The sequence below is a fragment of the Salvia splendens genome, chromosome 9 (genome assembly GCF_004379255.2).
Source record: "Salvia splendens isolate huo1 chromosome 9, SspV2, whole genome shotgun sequence".
NCBI classification, from domain to species: domain Eukaryota; kingdom Viridiplantae; phylum Streptophyta; class Magnoliopsida; order Lamiales; family Lamiaceae; genus Salvia; species Salvia splendens.
This window is the reverse complement of record NC_056040.1, coordinates 14191407-14210171: the sequence shown is the minus strand read 5'-3', so window position 1 is coordinate 14210171 and position 18765 is coordinate 14191407. Positions and strand designations below refer to the sequence as shown.

The following is an 18765-nucleotide window of genomic DNA, read 5'->3' as shown; positions in this document are numbered from 1 at the left end:
AAGAAAGAAAGGAGTACTGCGTGAAAGGAAATTTGTATTGTTTAAGAACACTTATTCGAATCAATTATTCAAAAACATTTCTTTAAAACTCGATAATATTTAAAGAACATTAACAGTATGTAGTGTACTATATGTAAGACAGGAAAGAAGCCAAAAAATACGCTTTCATAAAAGAACATGATTCAGTAATAATTTCCCCTTTTTTAATTTATTTTCTATTGAAACAGAGTACTGTAAGTATCATTTGCACTACCAAAATACATGTAGAGTGGGGGACTGGGGCTAGCCTTACTTGTCATCCATAAATTTAATCTTTCAAATAATTAAACAGTTATGCATATACTACTATACTAAGTTTTTAAAAAGTCATAATTTTTTTATGATTGATAATGAAAGAGTTGTTTAATTACGAGAGATATGTCATGCTCACCTCTCCCACATTTATATAGATGGTTTAAAGCAATGTTTTAAAAACCGGACCGGCAAGCGAACCGACGACGTTACTGGTTCGGTTCAACCGGTCTAACCACCGGTCCAACCACCGGTCTAACCGTTTTACTGTTGCAAATATATATAAAAATATATTAAATTTAGTAAATGATTTACAATTAATAATATATCACAAAACATTGAACCTTATAGATAATTAGTGATGTATAAACATAAATAATATTAAAATTTAGTAAATATATTCAGATATATATATTTAATATTAGTTAGTCTAGATAAAAAAATTTAATATTTCATGTATTAAAATAGATAATGTTTATATTAATTTAAGAAAATTTATTTCGTAAAATAATATATATTTAAATACGAATTAAGTACTTATTAATTAGTTTAGATAAGATTATTCATTAATGTCAATAGCTAGGGTATATAAATTAAGTATGTAATATAAAAAATTTATTTATAGTAAATAATGAATCTTATATGGTACTAATAATAATATAGGTGGTAAGTAGAGCATCATTAAAATATAAAGGATGATAATTATATATATTATAATTAACAATTATATTAAAGAATAATAAAATTAAAATGAATTATTAGTTTTTGTAGATAAAATTAATGGTTAATGTATAAAAATATTTAATGTTCAAATTGTTCAATGAGCCCATGTGGTGGAGTGGTAGAGGTCTTCTTAACTAGAAGAGATGTCATAAGTTCAACCTTTACCAACAACAAATTTTAAAAAATTTTGAAAAAAAAAATAGAAAACCGGTTTCCGGTTCACGGTCCGACCAGCCGATTCCACCGGTTCACATCGGTTCAATGCAGTGGTGGTTTAAAGGGGTGAACCGGATCGGACTACCTACCGGTTCGCGGTCCGACCGGTCGAACCAGCCGGTCCGGTTTTTAAAACATTGGTTTAAAGGAAGATTTTTCTTGTTACATTCACCAAAAATCAATTTGTATTATAGTAGATTTTTGTAAATTTATAAAAATTTTCAATTTGTATTATAGTAGATTTTTGTAAATTTATAAAAATTTTCAAACAAATTATAATAATAAATAAGAATCCAAACACCTCCTACATTATCAGACCCAAAAATGTTTTTTCCCTCCATCTTTCTCCAAAATTAATTTAGAAATAATAAATGCTTGTTTCACTTTATTCTTTCATTCATGATGTTATCTAGTAGTACTATCTTTTTTTGTTTTAATTTGATCTAACTAAGACCATTTCTTTTTATAGTTTCAATTTTATTTTAACCAAGATAATTTGTTTTTGTATTTTAGAATAAAAAAATTGACAAGGCAAGAGATCGAAGAAACACACACTCTTGGTGACGATTATTCCCACGAAAACAAACTCTCGTGCTCTCCGCCCCTCTCCACCTCCATCCTATATTACTTTCTCCTTTTCTCTCAATTCATTCATTTCCTTCTCCGCTTCTCCTCAAACTCCGCCCCCATCGAGATTTCAGCCCTTTTGAGGTTTCTCCCCGTTGCATTGCGCTCTTGCGGGAAAAAAAATGGCGTGTTCAGCTACGGCCAAAATCATTCACAATCCTCTGGTGTTCAGCTCCTCCAGATCTGCTGAAAAGTATGAATCTTGCTGCAAAATATCTGGACGCTCGTCTCTCGGCTCCAAATTTCTCGGGAAGAAGTTGCTCTCTGCTAAATCCGCGATTTCGCCTGCTAGCCGTCGATCTGGCGCCGTCGTGGCTGTTTCCTCCGATATTGTTAAGGAGAAGAAGGTCAAGTCCGGCTCATCCGCTGCCTCGAATCTGGTAATTCCTTTCGCACATCGTCGATTTGCACATAATATGGCTGCGTGTGTGTGTGTTAAATTGTGTGTATTTTGCAATAGAATCAGTATTTCTCCAATGTATGGGGATTTTTTAAAATGAAAATGTAGTGAATCTAAACGGTGCGCCATGCATAATTTCAGCGCTAAGTGCTTGTGATCCTTGCTAATTTGATTTGTTATGTTAGTACCTTTTTTTGTTTGATAATTGATTGGTTAACCTAATGTAAATTATGTAATTGCCATTGTTTGTGCTTCTGCTCTTACAATTAGAGCCTGTGAATGAATGAATTTCTGTTTACTTTTTATTTTATTATGTCTGGAATTATTTATTTATTTATAAATCACTGCATTTTACCTGACGCGAAGTACAATAATGTGCGTTTTAAGAAAAAATATTTTCTTGCTCTGCAAAGGGATAATGTAATTGTGTGTTGATGCAGCTAATCACAAAGGAAGAAGGATTAGTACTGTATGAGGACATGTACCTGGGAAGAGCGTTCGAAGATATGTGTGCCCAGATGTACTACAGAGGCAAAATGTTTGGTTTTGTCCACTTGTACAACGGTCAGGAGGCTGTGTCGACTGGCTTTATCAAGCTCTTGAAGCAGGAAGATTGTGTGGTCAGTACTTACCGTGACCACGTTCATTCATTGAGCAAAGGTGTGCCCGCCCGCCAGGTCATGAGCGAGCTCTTTGGCAAGACCACTGGTTGCTGCAGGGGGCAGGGTGGATCAATGCACATGTTCTCCAAGGAGCACAACGTTCTCGGTGGATTTGCTTTCATCGGTGAAGGAATTCCTGTTGCAACAGGGGCTGCCTTTACTAGCAAGTACAAGAGAGAAGTCCTGAAGGAAGATTGTGATGAGGTGACTTTGGCATTTTTTGGGGATGGGACTTGCAACAACGGCCAGTTCTTTGAGTGCTTGAACATGGCTGCATTGTGGAAGCTTCCAATTGTGTTTGTTGTTGAGAACAACTTGTGGGCTATTGGGATGTCCCATTTGAGGTCCACTTCGGATCCTCAGATTTGGAAGAAAGGTCCGGCATTTGGGATGCCTGGTGTTCATGTTGATGGTATGGATGTTTTGAAGGTGAGGGAGGTTGCACAGGAGGCTATTGGTAGAGCTAGAAGAGGTGAAGGTCCTACTTTGGTTGAGTGCGAGACCTACAGGTTCAGAGGACACTCTTTGGCTGATCCCGATGAGCTACGTGACCCTGGTGAGCATTTTCGGAACACTTTCAACTCTACTCCTAATTGTATTATTCCTCCCATTTATTTGTTTCAAGATTGGTGTGCTTTAGGAACACAATTGAGTGTGTGCATCTAACGGAAAGAATTTAATTTGTTCCACATTTGGTGTATAAGAAATATTTAGAAACATGTTATCTGCAAGAAAATGAACTATCTGATTAGATGAAAAGCAATTTTACTAATTTTGGTAGAATAAGCCTCTTTCTCTTGAGATAGTGTAAGGTGTGAGTGTGTTTCCAAATGTGATGAAAATATTGATGCGTTCATACGATTATATCACTAGTTCTTACTTCTGTCCAATTGATTTAAAGAAAAACTTTACTTGATGAAATATGTGATCTTGATATTGAAATAGTTATATCTTCTTCAAGTTGCTCATCCCTGATAAGTGATAACTATATGAGATGATAAATGACCATCAGTAGATTCTGTAACTACTTTCTTTGCATCCTAGTCGAACACCATAACAGTCATGAACTTCATGTAGTTCAGACCTATTGCATCATCAAGCATCCATGCTATAACTAATATATGTGTGTCTTGGCAGCTGAGAAGGCTCGTTATGCCACAAGAGATCCCATCACTGCTTTGAAGAAGTATCTGTTCGAAAACAACTTGGCAAACGAAGCAGAGCTGAAAGCCGTCGACAAGAAGATTGATGAAATCATCGAAGACTCTGTTGAGTTTGCTGACGCGAGCCCAGTTCCTGCGCGCAATCAGCTGCTGGAGAACGTGTTTGCTGATCCGAGGGGATTTGGGATCGGACCTGATGGCAAGTACAGATGTGAGGACCCTAAATTTACTGAAGGAACTGCTCAGGTCTAGAACAAGCTTCCTCTTATACGGGCTAGTGTTTCGGAGGGATCTTGTTACCCAACTGTTTCAGTGTTGCAATCTTTTGTTTTATTTTTTTTTTCTTTCTTGGGTCTAAATTATTGTTGTTTGCTGGAAACTGTTTGAAATAGCGGTTATTGATGACCAACTCTACTAGTTTTTCAATTCTTTGTTGTATAAACAAAGAAGCTTACCTATATTCTTGGCTGTCATTGGTGTACATAAACAGAAAAGGGAAAAAAACAGGTTAAGTATTAAATTATTGCTGTATGATAATTGCTGACTAGGTGGTGTGTGTGGTGTAGAGAACAGCTTAACTTAAATCGAAAAATCAAATTTTTATAAATATATTCACCATTGTTTAATTTTTTAAAAAGAGAATTGCATAAATAGTCTTTGAGGTTTCAAATTTGCACATTTGCGATCCATGAAAAAAAAAATCATGGGATATCTATTAAATTTGGACTTTGCTCTTATGATGCTACTAGTATTTCTTACTTTTTCGAAATAAGATGGCCCAGTGGCGGATCTAGTATTTCCAATCTGGGGTGTAATAAATAGTTATAACAATTTAGAATTTTAAAATTTGACCGATGTTTTAATCATTTTATATCTTTTTTCGATAATAAATTTCATTATATATTAAAATGAGAATATTTATAGTATTATATGAATTATTTATTTGAAGTTTAGCAAAAATATATATTATTTTTATGAAGAAATCATATTTTCAATTATCTAAGTAAAATTTAGTCATTTTTCAAAATAGAAAAAATAAAAGTTTAAAAACATTGGCAAGAGTAAAATATATTAAATTATTTTACAAAGAATCGAAAAATAATAAAGATAAAATAAATGTATGATAAGAGAATCAAACCATGTTTATAAGAGAAAATTAAATAAATTAATTAGAAGTTTTTGAATGTATAATAATAAAAAGATAAACAAAATTAAATGCATTCAAAACATTAAAATACATTACAAGGCAAAAGATGAAAATTTTAATTCATTAGCAAAAATATCATATGATAAAAGAGAGGAAAAGAACACTAAATAAAATAAGAGGTTAAGGTGACATCCCATGGAATTGTAAGGTAATATGCTTACCACTGCATCACTACTAGCATTTTGGTTTTGGGTACACTCGTACCCCTTTGTCCTCACTTAGATCCGCTGCCTAACTATCAGGGGACATTTCAGTCCATATAGGGCAAAACGATGCAAATGAAAAATCGAAAGTTTTTAATTTAAGTGGATTGAAGTGATCACCATTTCAATAATATTGGAGTAATATGTGTATAAACTATCAAAGAATAAATCTATACTAGTATTACTTATAATTAGAGAACTTAGGTGAAAAATTAACATTACGTGTCCAATACATGAATTAGTTTATACTATTAAAATTAGTAGTACTAATTCATAGAAAACAAAGTTTCCAAATTTGAAACAAAATGCCATAATCGAGAATACATGAATTAGTTTATAAAATTAATAGTAGTACTAATTTATATAAAACAAATTTTCCAGTTTTGAAACAAAATATCATAAGTAGTTTATACTAGTATTAAAATTAGTAGTACAAGTAGAAAACAAATTTTCCAATTTTAAAACAAAACGCTCTAATCGACTACACAATTTGATTATGGCATAGGATATAAATACGAAACCTATTCCTCTCATCTAGGGTTAGAACGGCTGAGAACGGCGCATCTACTCATCTCCGAAACCCTTGCACGTTTTTGGTAGAGTAGAGCGTTTTTTGGGCTTCTCCGATTCCATCTCATGCGTTTAATCGTGTCTGATGTTTATAATTTGGCTGCAGGTTTAGAAGTTTCTGAGTAGTTTGCTGTCGGATTTTTGAGACAATGGCGTCGAGATTTTGGACTCAGGTTGCCGATCAATCCAATTGATGTTTTCTTTTTTTTTTTGTTTGCGAAGCATCGTTCTCTTTAGCCAAGGGCCCCTGTTTCAATTTTGCTTTAGTTTGATTGAATGTTGTTTGCGAATTATTTGTTTCTAATCTGGGCCTGTGGTAGAAATCCATGATTCTTATTTTAGTTCCTCTCTAGACTGATTATTTAAGACATGAATCAACATTGTTCATTTTCATTGTGACTCCGAATTTTGTTAAGTGATTGCTTTAACTTGGAGATAGACAATTTGGTTTTATGTAAAAGAAGTTTATCTTTATATTTAAAAATACTTTGTTTTGCATGAGTAGTTCATATTTGATTGAAAGCTTTTCTTTTTTTGGGATTTGTAGGGTGATAGTGATACCGAGGAAGAGGAGAGTGACTATGATGAGCAGGAAGATGATGCCCCCGTGGAAACGGCCACTGCAACAGCTGCTAGCAGATATTACTCTGGCAATGCTAGTGATAGTGATGATTCTGATGGGCAGAAGCGTGTTGTTCGCCGTGTCAAAGATAAAAGGTTTGATGAGCTGTCTGCTACTGTTGATCAGATGAAAAATGCCATGAAAATCAATGACTGGGTGAGTCTCCAAGAAAGCTTTGAGAAGATCAATAAGCAATTGGGGAAGGTCATGAGGGTCACTGAGTCCGATAAGCCACCAAATCTATACATTAAGGCTCTTGTGATGCTGGAGGACTTCTTGAACCAGGCTTTGGCCAATAAGGAGGCGAAGAAGAAAATGAGTAGTAGTAATGCAAAGGCATTGAATTCAATGAAGCAGAAGTTAAAGAAGAACAATAAGCTTTATGAGGATATGATCAATCAGTGTAGGGAGAAGCCTGAACTTTTTGAAGAGAAAGTTGAGGAGGAGCAAGAATCTGAGGATGATGTGACTGATGACAATGTGACTGATGACGATGTGTCTGACGATCTGGATGCTGAGGAGACTGATGATGAAGAGGAAACTGGAAATGATGCAGAGGCTGGCTCTGGATGGGAAAAGATGTTGAGCAAGAAAGATAAAATGATGGACAAGCAGTTCAAAGATCCCAGCCAAATTACTTGGGACACAGTCAATAAGAAGTTTAAGGAGATTGTTGCTGCCAGGGGTAAGAAGGGGACTGGGAGAATGGAGTTGGTTGAACAGCTCACTTTCTTGACAAGGGTTGCCAAGACTCCTGCTCAGAAGCTTGAGATATTCTTCAGTGTTGTCTCTGCACAGTTTGATGTCAATCCAAGTCTTAGCGGTCACATGCCCATCAATGTGTGGAAACAGTGCGTGCAGAATATGCTTGCAATACTGGATGTTTTAACCCAGTACCCTAATATTGTGGTGGATGATATGGTAGAGCCTGATGAAAATGAAACCCAAAAGGGAGCTGACTTCAATGGTACAATTAGGATCTGGGGCAATTTGGTAGCTTTCCTGGAAAAGGTGGATGTTGAATACTTTAAGAGCCTTCAGGTTATTGATCCACACACCCGTGAGTATGTTGAGAGGCTTAAGGATGAGCCTATGTTTTTAGTCCTAGCTCAAAATGTGCAGGAGTATTTGGAAAAGGTTGGGGATCACAAGGGTGCTTCAAAGGTTGCTCTTAAACGAGTTGAACTTGTTTATTATAAACCTCAGGAGGTGTATGATGCTATGAGGAAATTGGCTGAGCAGGACAATGGAGAAAGCGAGTCTGGAGAGGAAAAAGTTGTTAATGAAATTAGGGGGCCAACTGCTTTTGTTGCTACTCCTGAGCTGGTTCCTCGCAAGCCTACTTTTCCGGAGAATAGCCGTGCTCTGATGGACATACTTGTTTCACTCATTTACAAGTATGGCGATGAACGTACCAAAGCCCGTGCTATGCTTTGTGATATATATCATCATGCTATCTTTGACGAATTCTCAACATCCCGTGACTTGTTGCTCATGAGTCACCTCCAGGATAATGTTCAGCACATGGACATATCAACACAAATACTTTTCAATAGAGCCATGTCACAGCTTGGTCTATGCTCCTTTAGGGCGAGTCTTGTTCCTGAGGCCCACGGTTGCCTCTCAGAACTGTATTCTGCTGGAAGAGTGAAGGAATTGCTAGCACAAGGGGTATCTCAGAGCAGATATCATGAGAAGACACCAGAGCAGGTGCCGTTTTCTGATTACTTTATTGGAACTTTTTTCATGTTGAATGTCCATGTTTAATGCTTGCTAATTTGGAATGCCCATTTTTCATGTTGAACGTCCATTTTTTAACTTTATTTCGTTCTCTGAAGACCTTTAATGCTTGCTCATTTTGAACGTACATGTTTAAAATCTATTTGATTTGGAAATGAATTAAATATCAGTTTCCCCCTTACTGTTACTGTTATTATTTTTGCTGTTAATCTACAATATTTTTTTTTCTTTGAAGTTTGAATTTTAAATAATTTTTGTGGCAAACTCTTGTCATTTTTGCTGTTTTTGTATTCATAGAGCCCTCTAGAATGTTCTGCAAGCTCCCATTATGGCGTCTAATAGTCTAAAATTTGCAGGAGCGGCTGGAGAGAAGGCGCCAAATGCCTTACCACATGCATATAAATCTCGAGCTTCTCGAATCTGTACATCTGATTTGTGCAATGCTGCTGGAGGTCCCCAACATGGCAGCCAATGTGCATGATGCCAAACGTAAGGTCATAAGCAAGAATTTCAGGAGGTTGCTTGAGATGAGCGAGCGACAAACCTTCACGGGCCCTCCTGAAAATGTCAGGGACCATGTGATGGCTGCTACTAGGGCTCTCAGGCAAGGAGATTTTGACAAGGCCTTTGCCGTAATCAAATCCCTTGATGTGTGGAAGTTGCTGCGCAACAAAGATTCGGTTCTTGAAATGCTCAAGGCCAAGATCAAGGAAGAGGCGCTGAGGACCTACCTCTTTACATACTCCTTAGCTTATGATTCCCTAAGTCTCGACCACTTGTCCAAGATGTTTGATCTTTCAGATGCACAGACGCGTAGCATCGTCAGCAAGATGATGATCAATGAGGAGCTACACGCCAGTTGGGACCAGCCAACTGGCTGCATTGTCTTCCGTGATGTCGAGCACACTAGATTGCAAGCTCTTGCTTTCCACTTGACAGAGAAGCTCAGTGTTCTTGCAGAAACTAATGAGAGGGCCATTGAGGCTCGCTTTGGTGGTGGTGGGCTGGAGGGTCTTCCTCTTAGGAGGAAAGATGGCCAAGATTATGCTGGAGCAGCAGCTTCTGGAGGTGGAGGTGGTGGTTGGTGGCAAGAGTTTTCATTCAATCAGAACAGGCAAGGGAGCAGTGGTGGCAGAGGAGGCTATACCATCAGCGGTAGGGCATCAGCTCCGGGGCTTGTGAGCAGTGGTTACTCTCGGGATGGCCAAGCTCGTTCAGGCGGATATGGTTCGGGTCGTGCATACCACACCGGGTCTGGTGCAAGGGGTGGGCAGTCTGATGGATCTACAAGAATGGTTAATCTGAACAGAGGGGTTAGAACTTAGGTGCAAATCGAAGAAGTTGTTTAGCCTGAGTACCCTTGCCAATTGTCATCTCATAATTTAAATTTTGGTCCCTTTTCGATAATTCGACTGTGTTACTGAGCCTAGAACTGTTTGCTGTGTCTTATTACTCATAAAATTTTGCATCTTTTGTTGTTTAAGATGTTTCGAACTGTGGAGCCGTGTCTTTGTAATTTTTTGAGATTCAATTCAAATGCTGTTGTACTCGCTCTGGAATTTGTGTTTTTTTTTGGCTTCTGTTTATCGTGCAAATTTATTTTACTAGAACTTAAGGGAATATGAAAACGGATGGATTAGGTTTTTCTTTTCTTGTAGAAATTTATTTCAGTTGGTTTGTATTAATATCAGTTGAAAGATTATTGTAAAATGTTAGTAACATATTTTCTGATATATGTGACATGCCTATTTGAAGCACGGACGATAGTTGTATAAGATCTAACAAAGGATGACATTTACAAATAAATTGAGTAGTAGTAGTATTTTCTATTTCAAATTCTCGACTCTCAAATATCCTTTTACAATTTTCAACGCTCACATTTTTACTTTTATCCTTTCTCACAGACCAAAAACAGAGAGGAACAAAGTTATTTGCTTCATTTCATCGATATTAGTTGGGATTCCACCAAATAATTGCTGATAAATAGTCCTGCAAAATCAATTCCCAAGCACCAGTCAGCTCTTCTGCATCAATCCAAATTTTATACTACTAGTACTAGTATAAGAAAAACAGAACTAAAATGTTGGTTGATGCTCTAAATCTTTCTATTTCGACAATAATTGAAAATCATACTATTAATTCATTTACTTCCATTTTACTCAAGGCAGGAATATATTACCCTTTATTAGAAAAAGCGAATTTCATAAACAGTCATACCACATAAATAAAGATGTCCCCCACCGTTACCCTTTATTTTCCTGTAGGTGGCTTTAATCAATCTATTTTTTTGCTATGACTTAAAAACATTAAATATTTATATCATACCTGCTATTCCAACCCACAAACTCCATTTTCTTCTAAAAGCTGCACCATCAGACTGCCCTGCATCTATAAATATACAAGAAATAAAACTCACCAACTAAGCAATAGAACAACAAATTTTCAAGTTTAACAAAAGCAGTAAACATCATTTGATTACCTGAATCACAAGTGGAGGTAGAATTCCAGCTCCCACACATGCACAAATCAATGTGTTTATCAACATCATAACCACACGATCCACCAGTAGCTTCACAGGCCCGGCACAGCACCTCACTCCCTTGAACAGAATACCGAACTTGAATCCCGTAAGCCCACTGGCCCGGCCCGCTCACTTTCAAAGGCGCCACGCTGTAAGCACTGCTGTATCCCTGGCAGTCCAGCCTGGAAAGGTTCACACTCTTCACACTCTCATACGGTATCGAGCAGCAGTCGGGAGGCCCGGACCCGTATACCGGCCCGTCTCGTCTCGGACTAATTATGTCCCAGGCCGGGCAGTTGTAGTACTCGTCGCATCCAAGGCCCGAAACATTTCTGCATGGCATGTGCTTTCCCGGGAAGCCTTGGAAGAGGGGCGATTCGGATGAGCAGCCGAGCAGCATGAACACGTTGTCCGGGCTCGGGCTGAGGTGCGGGGCCCGCCAGGGCTCGACCGCGAAGCCGTTGCCGCGGCGGCCCAGCACGATCGAGTCGCACGTCGACATGTGGGGGTCGTGCAGGACGAGGGACCCGTAGGCGTAGTCGATGTCGAGGACGCGGTACGAGCCTGAGGTGATGTGGAGCATGGCGACGTCGTTTATGCAGAAGAGGAGGTCCCGGAAGCCGGGGTGACCGCAGCCTGGCTGGACCGCGAAAGGGTAGTCGATGGTGAGGTTGCCGCAGAAGGATCTGCAGGGGTTGGTGTGGTTGGAGGTGTGGGCTAAGAGGGGGAGTAGATGGAGAGAGAGGAATAGGATGGGTAAGGGAAGAGTCATTGTTGAAAGTGGGAGTTTAGTGAATGAGAGATGAGAGTGATGGTTCTTGAAAAAGGGTTTGAGGTGATGATTCTTTGCTTCTTGTGTTGGAGGAATCTTGAATGAATTGTTTAGGCGTTTTGGGTGTTAAATGTAGTTAGTTTGCCAAGATTTGGTTGAACTTTGTGTCTTGTTTTCGGTTTGCTTTATTAGATTTTAAAAGAAAGTGTGATTCTGCAGAATGCTTTATGGGTAACCTAGTTAGTTAAGCAAATAGACTGCTCGATTGTATAATACCAAAGCATGACATTATTAGAAGGGATATGTAAAGATCTAGCAACCAAGAGGCCTTTGAACTGTGAATGAAACAACATTTCCATAATTGAGCTGAAGCTAAGAAAGCTGAATGAAGATTAGCAATAGCTGACATTAGTAATAATAATCGATTCAGGTAACAACAAAGCCTATTTCTTGCATATAAATTGACAAAAATGGAGGATTGCGATTACAATGGTCGGAGTGTATTTAAGAAAACTCATATTTTCCAAGCAGAGATCAACGCACCAGCAATCGAGATTCAGCGTGTATATATTCTCCCCTGTCTCTTCCTCAGCTTCCCTGGTAGTTTTTTTCTTCTTCCACTTGCATAATAATTGAGGTGTCAGGAATAGAAGAAGGCGGTCACAGCTGTTAAAGGCAGGAAACGTTTCATTCGAACTGTTTCACGATTCCCCGTTCCCTGCGACTTCAAGCAGCAGAAGTAGCAATTAGATTTCGTTCACAATAGCAAAACAAGGAAAGTTCAGTTTTTTTCAAGCTTATGTTGCAGAAACAAAATGTACAAGTCTTTTTTTGGGGGGGGGGATGAAATGGATGTGACAAAATTACCATTCTCGGGTTTCTTCAATGTGTTCAGCTCTGCCTTTACTGCCATCCGTTTGACAGACTCAGCTGTAATGGATTCAACAATTCAGATGAAAAAGCATGTTAAAGATGACATAAAGTGCAGAGTGCTGCACTAAAATATAACTTAGGAGAAAATATAGAGATAAATTGATGTGGAAAGGATGCTCCTCATGGACTAGTTTCCACAACAAGAACCAGATCATCAAGATATGTACAGAAGAATAAACAACTTGCAATTTATTTTGAAACTATTTAACATGCATCATTACCCTTCCAGAAAACTACATGACAGAAAACTATGTCCTGTGGTTTTTGTAAAGATGCGAGAATAGCAAGTTTAATCACACTCAAATCAATATTTCACCTTTAAACTGTCTTTTCTTTTTTGCCCTTCTCCTCTTTCTATCTGCCTTTGTTAGCTCAGTTTCTTCTTTAATGTCACCTTTACCAGAAAATACTTCTTCAGGAGCTAGCATAGCTGCATCAGACACAGCTAGTGGTGCAACCTACAGACAGAAAACAGTATGAATAAATTTGCTTCATAAAATAATTAATGCAATTGACGATCTAAGTGGCTAAGCCCCAAATGTACCTCTTCCATAGCCAGAGCAGGGACATTTGCTTGTATGGACATGTCTTCAATAACCTGTTCAGAATGATACAATACCATTAATAATCGAAAAGAAGCTTGGAAGAAAATTTGGACATAAATAAAAGAAAATTACCGGTTTCGGACAGAAATGGAAATGAGATAGAGCATCCAACTTCAGACAGAGAGTCTTGAATAGCATACTTGCCTGAGAGTGCAAAGAAAGCTGACTATCAGATTAGGTCAACCTAGTTCTAGTGCAACTATTGAAAAAATCATCTCACGTGGATGACAAAAACAATTACGATAGGTAGGTGTGTGAGTGGAAGAACATAACTGAATAGAAAGTCAGATTAACAGAACAACAAATGACAACAGAGAATAAGGAAATGTAGTTTACACACTTCTTTCTTTTGTTCATCTGAGAAAGACAATGCAGTAGAGACAAGGCCAGCCTTCTGAGCATACTCATCCTGCATTTAAAGGGGGAGGGAGGTTGCTTAGTATGGTAAGAAAAAGCTCCCAGTTCAACAGGCCAGGACTTGTCATAGATTGCAAACCAACAAATAACAAAACACATAAAATTCAGAACATATTCCACTCGAAAGACTCACCTCATAAAGTTCAGCAAGACCCTTTTTGCTCTTATTTTCATCCTGAAAATTTTGAAATTTGAAGTTGATTAATTTGGCACAACTCAACAAGGGAACAGAGGGTAGAGATTCAGATAGATAATTACCATCTCTTTTCTCTCTTTTGGTGCCTTGTTTAATAAAGTAGGTGGCCTCTGGACATCGTCGAATTGGCCCTAAACATGGTACCAAGCATAATTGAGCCACATCCATAACAATGAAACAGACTTTAAAAGGCTGATGATAGAAACACAATTTATCTTATAACACTGATAACAGGAGAAATATATATTAACAAAATTAAAAGAGCTACTACAAGCACACAGACAACATCTTTCCAGATGCCTCTCCCCCTTCAGGAAAGTTGAATACTAAAGAAGAGGATAATGCATAACCACCAAACCTTGCAATAGGGAGGGGGGAGCTAAAAGTTATTTTAAAGATTAAGCCAGAAAATATGCTATCAGTCTTCCCCTTTTGACTAAGGAATATTAGGAGTTAAGGACTTCACTATCCTCCCTTAGATCAATGGTTTTCATGATTAGTAGCATGCTGGGAGTGAGACACTGGGTGCTCTCCTTTGTCTGTCCTCACTACTCACTAGCCAGTCAAATGAATTCATACAATATAATACTGTACAACAGATACGGCTGATGCTGTTTAAATAGTAAATAAAAGCAGTCTCTAATGCATGAGAACGAATGAAAACAAGATGCAGCATGGAAGCCGACATACCTCAGTTATACGTTTCATAATTAATTCTTCAAGAGATGCAGTGTCCTCCACTGTTGTAACTGGAGGAGGTCTCACATTTTGGTCAAAATCCATATCGACCTCTAAAGCACTATTTTTTGGTCTTTTAGCAGCACTGACCTGCCATTACACAAAGCAATGAAGATACAGGAAAACCAACTTGTAAATATATGATCTTGCCATAAAGCCTCCTAAATCACAGCAAGAACTGGGAAAGGGGGCACCAGGTAAACGACAATGAAAAGAGAAATATTCAAAAGTTGAAATACATTACCTCGCCCTGCATTGTCCATGTCTTTGGTTCCATGTTCGCTCTCTCCATTTCTTCTATCTCAGCACGAAGTTTCTCTAGCTCTTTTTCATGGGTAGAAAGACTTTGTTTTGTCTGTAAGATTAGATTCGAGAAGCAAGAAAAAGAAAGATTGAGAATATGAATTGATTTAGAATTAGGGAGAGCATGGAAAACATATTATTTCTCCTGTTTCTACTACAAAGATGAGAAGCAATCCGAAAAAAGGAAGAGGTGAAGCTTGAATTACTGAGAAACGGGTATTGGATATACATGATACATCTAAGTAAAGAAATATTTCAAACTCATAGACTCACCTTGCCCTGCAAATTTTCCTTTTCCAGCTCTTCAACCTTAGCACGGAGTTGCCCTAGCTCTTTTCCTTGGGTCGGATGACTTTGTTCATTCTGTCATTACAAGAAACAAGAATATTAAAGAGCAAGAATATCAACGGGTACAATTAAAAGGGATGAGCGGAACAAACAGCTTCAGTTAGATAAGAGATTTCTTGTCCTCACTCCTTCACACATGTGGAGCAATCCAAGAAGGAAAAAAGAGGTTGCAGGGATAATATAGATAACCTGATCGTGATCATCAATTTCATGTTCATCCGTATCCATGTCATCCGATTCATCATCATACTTACGCCTTTTCTTCTGACTGGTTTTCTTTTGAGAAGTAAAAAAGTCATCATACCTAAACCCACAGCAGATGATTATGCATTATTAACCATATAAAATAGATTGATTAGTTATTTATCTAGTGTAAAACACTGAATAAATAACAAGGAACAACCTTTCTTGAACACGAAAAGTTCAAACCTCAAAGCACTCTATCTGTGTCTAAACAACAGTGCGTGATTATAGCACATCTAGCCAACAGTGTATCTAATAGCTTAAATTAGAAAACTCTCAACTTTCATTAAGTTGCATCCAAGTTGTATGAAACAACAAAATGTCGAAAAATAGTCCATCAAGTCACAATGCAAGCAGAATCAGTTTGTTAATGACAAAGAGCCCTAACTTTACTAATCTCCATAGAAAAGTTAGATGGAAAAGTAACACGGGATATCCTTGTCTGAAAACCAAGTAACATTGGATATCCTTGTGTGAAAACCTTATACAATAATCTCCATAAGGGAGTAAAACGAAAAATAGTAGCAACCAGACCTCGCATTCTCCATGTCACTCCCATCATCACCATCATCTCCAAGCCCCATAAGTCCAAGCTGTAATAGCCATCACAAAAGTGAACATTAGCTTGAAGACATTAGATAAGAATATACATATAATCGAAAAATACAACAGCTCATGTAGCAAAACCAAGGCTTCGGCTATCTCAAACCTATTTTTTTGCATATCATACCTCATCATCCTCGTCTTCATCATCTTCTTCATTTTCATCTTCATCGTCCTCATCTGCAATTTTACCTCTCTTCCTCTTAATTTTCTTCTCCTTCTTTAGACCATATTCCCTTTCCTCGTCGTCTACCAAATACTCCTCCAATTCCTTTATCTTCAGAAACTTATCCTCTACTCCCTTCACATTTTCTCCCTCTTCATCCTCATCTTCCTCATCTTCATTCCCTTCTTCTTCTCCATCATCATCAAAATCCTCACTCTCACTTTCTATGCTATCGTTTTCTTTAATTTTTCCATCTACACGCAAATCAACATCTTTTACGTCATCTCTATCCAAATTGAATTGCTTTTCGATTTCCGATGGATTCTTCTCGAAATTTCTAACTTGGCGGCGGAGGGAGGAGAGCAGGGGCTGGGCTTGGAGGTCAATTTGCTGCCATATCTGTTCTGCATCAAAGCCTTCCGTCGAGAGACGACTCAATAGAGGTTTAGGAACATAAGGATTGAGGAAAGCGAACAAGCTCTCCGAGGCTAAACGAGCTGACTTCGACAGCTCAGGCGATTGTGTTAAGTAGAGCGCCGGCTCTGTGGATGCAAGGCGGTGAAGAGCCTCCAAACCAGCCGGATTTTCTCCACCGTTAGCGACTGAGGCCATGTTGCCGTTGGTAATGGCGATGTCGGAGGCGCAGTGGTTTTAGGGGTTAGGGTTTAAGAAGAAATAAAGGATTTTTATCGATGTCTATAAAATTTAATAGTACAATTAATCTTTCAGAAATATTTTGATTTTTTCATCTTTCTTTTCTTTCGTTTGCTTTAATGTTTTGAATTAGTGTTTATTTAATTTTACGTACATTATTATTATTATTATTATTTTATTTAATTTTACGTACATTATTATTATTATTATTATTATTATCTCACAATATATTTTTATTTCAACCTAAAAATTATATGTAAATATATTTTTTAATTATATAGTACTACTGTGTTGAATTATGAACTATCGTAACAGTTTATACTCCGAGTTCTTCATACAATTGTTACTATTATTATATAGATAGATTGAAATAGGATGCATATTTAAGGTACCTCCTGAAAATAATTAAATTTGAATATAAATAATAATTTAAATTTAAATTAATTTTTTATCAATTGTATATTTTTTATTCAGTTGTATATGTGAAGTATAACTTAGTAAATTTAAGAGAGTTATATTAAATCAATAAGAAAAAAAATTAGAGAAATTATAGAAAGAAGATTAAAATTTTCTATAAATGAATAGAAATTAGAATAAAAAAGAAGTAGGAATAATGGAGAGAATGTGATAAAAATAAAATGTCAATGGTGCCCTTAGCCTAGAAAGGGTAAAATAGAAAAAACAAATAGTAAGCTATGGAAGAGTATCTCAAAAGAATTTAAATATTATCCAGATACTTCATATACAATTTATTTTCACCAAATACCTCAAATATGCATTTTATAGTATTGTGTACTACTTTTTGTTTTTTACTCTTCGTTATTTCTTGTAAGTAATACGATAATTACTCCCTCTATCTGCGAATATAGAAGTCTCATTTTTTCTTCCCTTTATCTTCCCTTTATCTGCGAATAAAAGTCTCATTTTTTCTTAGCATGAGTTTTAAGAAATGTTTAGAAAATGATTAGAAAAAAGCTAATGGTATATGAATCTCACTTGTATATATATATTAGTTTGAAATGAATAAATTAGTATAATGTGAGTTTCTCCAACTTAGGAACTGCACTAAAAACTTGCTCACTGCAGCTATGAACACTTATATTTGAAAGTGCGAGTAAACTTTTCCGATGAAGTTGTTAATTTTTCCCGTTCGTATTCTCGGTCAAATTTTATTTCCGTAAATGTAAATTGTTTTATTTGTGAATGTATGATTTTTTTTTATTGCGGGATGTCCTAGTGGGAAGGGCGGACATAGGAGGGGATGTCCTAGTGACGTGGCAGTGGGATGGGAAGTCCTAGTGACGTGGCAGGAGGTGTTTTTGGGATGTCCTAGTGGATGTCCTAGTGGGATGTCCGCCCACTGAAGATGCTCTAAGCTTCATCTCCTTCATGTTCCATATCTCCACTGGCAAATGGAGCAGCCGGAGGAGGAGGCACTATCTCAGAACTCACTATCACACATTTGAGCGATCTCAGTTCTTTGAGAATGGAGACTCGCTCAAGGGAGCTCAAGAGTTTAACATCATCATCATCATATGCTAATTCAATTCGAATCCCGAGTTTCTCCAACTTTGGAACTGCACTAAAAACTTCCTCACTACAGTTATGAACACTCACATTTGAAAGTGTGAGTAAACTTTCCAATGAAGCCCCACAAGGATTGGGTATGTCACTATCCATGACATTAATAAGCTTCATCTCCTTCATGTTCCATATCTCCACTGGCAAATACGACAACCCCTGCACGATTTGATGCTCAAATGGCGACCCACAATCAAGAACTGAAGGTTTGTGAGTCGGGATATGGAAGCAGGGAGTTCTCTACTCAAAGTGAGGACTAGG

At 37.4% G+C, this 18765-nt stretch overlaps 4 protein-coding genes across 5 annotated transcripts; 2 read left to right on the top strand and 2 right to left on the bottom strand.

The window, feature by feature from the left end:
* Positions 1-1772: 1772 nt before the first annotated feature.
* LOC121746807 (pyruvate dehydrogenase E1 component subunit alpha-3, chloroplastic-like) lies at positions 1773-4602 on the top strand. Its single transcript, XM_042140738.1, has 3 exons — positions 1773-2237; positions 2698-3475; positions 4057-4602. The coding sequence occupies exons 1-3, from the start codon at positions 1980-1982 to the stop codon at positions 4332-4334; spliced, it is 1314 nt and encodes a 437-aa protein (XP_041996672.1). The 5' UTR covers positions 1773-1979; the 3' UTR covers positions 4335-4602.
* A 1352-nt stretch (positions 4603-5954) lies between these two features.
* Positions 5955-9983, top strand: LOC121748453 (eukaryotic translation initiation factor 3 subunit C-like). Its single transcript, XM_042142822.1, has 4 exons — positions 5955-6088; positions 6169-6235; positions 6610-8394; positions 8781-9983. The coding sequence occupies exons 2-4, from the start codon at positions 6212-6214 to the stop codon at positions 9747-9749; spliced, it is 2778 nt and encodes a 925-aa protein (XP_041998756.1). The 5' UTR covers positions 5955-6088; positions 6169-6211; the 3' UTR covers positions 9750-9983.
* A 243-nt stretch (positions 9984-10226) lies between these two features.
* LOC121748455 lies at positions 10227-11966 on the bottom strand. Its single transcript, XM_042142826.1, has 3 exons — positions 10904-11966; positions 10750-10812; positions 10227-10413 (listed from the first exon to the last, which is right to left on the bottom strand). The coding sequence occupies exons 1-3, from the start codon at positions 11715-11717 to the stop codon at positions 10361-10363; spliced, it is 930 nt and encodes a 309-aa protein (XP_041998760.1). The 5' UTR covers positions 11718-11966; the 3' UTR covers positions 10227-10360.
* A 137-nt stretch (positions 11967-12103) lies between these two features.
* On the bottom strand, positions 12104-16948 carry LOC121748454 (U3 small nucleolar ribonucleoprotein protein MPP10-like). Of its 2 annotated transcripts, none has more exons than XM_042142823.1 (14): positions 16231-16948; positions 16035-16093; positions 15447-15561; positions 15183-15272; positions 14851-14961; positions 14559-14696; positions 13931-13999; positions 13806-13847; positions 13596-13664; positions 13328-13399; positions 13195-13248; positions 12967-13108; positions 12585-12647; positions 12104-12441 (listed from the first exon to the last, which is right to left on the bottom strand). In XM_042142823.1, the coding sequence occupies exons 1-14, from the start codon at positions 16879-16881 to the stop codon at positions 12419-12421; spliced, it is 1698 nt and encodes a 565-aa protein (XP_041998757.1). In that variant the 5' UTR covers positions 16882-16948; the 3' UTR covers positions 12104-12418. The 2 variants fall into 2 exon arrangements, with proteins under 2 accessions (XP_041998757.1, XP_041998758.1); XM_042142824.1 differs by having other exon boundaries at positions 12104-12435.
* Positions 16949-18765: the final 1817 nt, after the last annotated feature.

Bases quoted from the DNA above. Each gene is read 5' to 3' on its own strand.
- LOC121746807 (XM_042140738.1), top strand. From the start codon at position 1,980: ATGGCGTGTTCAGCTACGGCCAAAATCATTCACAATCCTCTGGTGTTC. The intron at 2,238-2,697 runs GTAATTCCTTTC...GTGTTGATGCAG, and splicing joins CATCCGCTGCCTCGAATCTG to CTAATCACAAAGGAAGAAGG. The intron at 3,476-4,056 runs GTGAGCATTTTC...GTGTCTTGGCAG, and splicing joins CGATGAGCTACGTGACCCTG to CTGAGAAGGCTCGTTATGCC.
- LOC121748453 (XM_042142822.1), top strand. From the start codon at position 6,212: ATGGCGTCGAGATTTTGGACTCAG. The intron at 6,236-6,609 runs GTTGCCGATCAA...TGGGATTTGTAG, and splicing joins CGTCGAGATTTTGGACTCAG to GGTGATAGTGATACCGAGGA. The intron at 8,395-8,780 runs GTGCCGTTTTCT...TAAAATTTGCAG, and splicing joins ATGAGAAGACACCAGAGCAG to GAGCGGCTGGAGAGAAGGCG.
- LOC121748455 (XM_042142826.1), bottom strand. From the start codon at position 11,717: ATGACTCTTCCCTTACCCATCCTATTCCTCTCTCTCCATCTACTCCCC. The intron at 10,813-10,903 runs GTAATCAAATGA...GTATATTTATAG, and splicing joins TACCTCCACTTGTGATTCAG to ATGCAGGGCAGTCTGATGGT. The intron at 10,414-10,749 runs GTATGATATAAA...TTGATTTTGCAG, and splicing joins TTTGTGGGTTGGAATAGCAG to GACTATTTATCAGCAATTAT.
- LOC121748454 (XM_042142823.1), bottom strand. From the start codon at position 16,881: ATGGCCTCAGTCGCTAACGGTGGAGAAAATCCGGCTGGTTTGGAGGCT. The intron at 13,400-13,595 runs GTGTGTAAACTA...TTGCACTCTCAG, and splicing joins CAGATGAACAAAAGAAAGAA to GCAAGTATGCTATTCAAGAC. The intron at 13,249-13,327 runs GTAATTTTCTTT...CATTCTGAACAG, and splicing joins TCCATTTCTGTCCGAAACCG to GTTATTGAAGACATGTCCAT.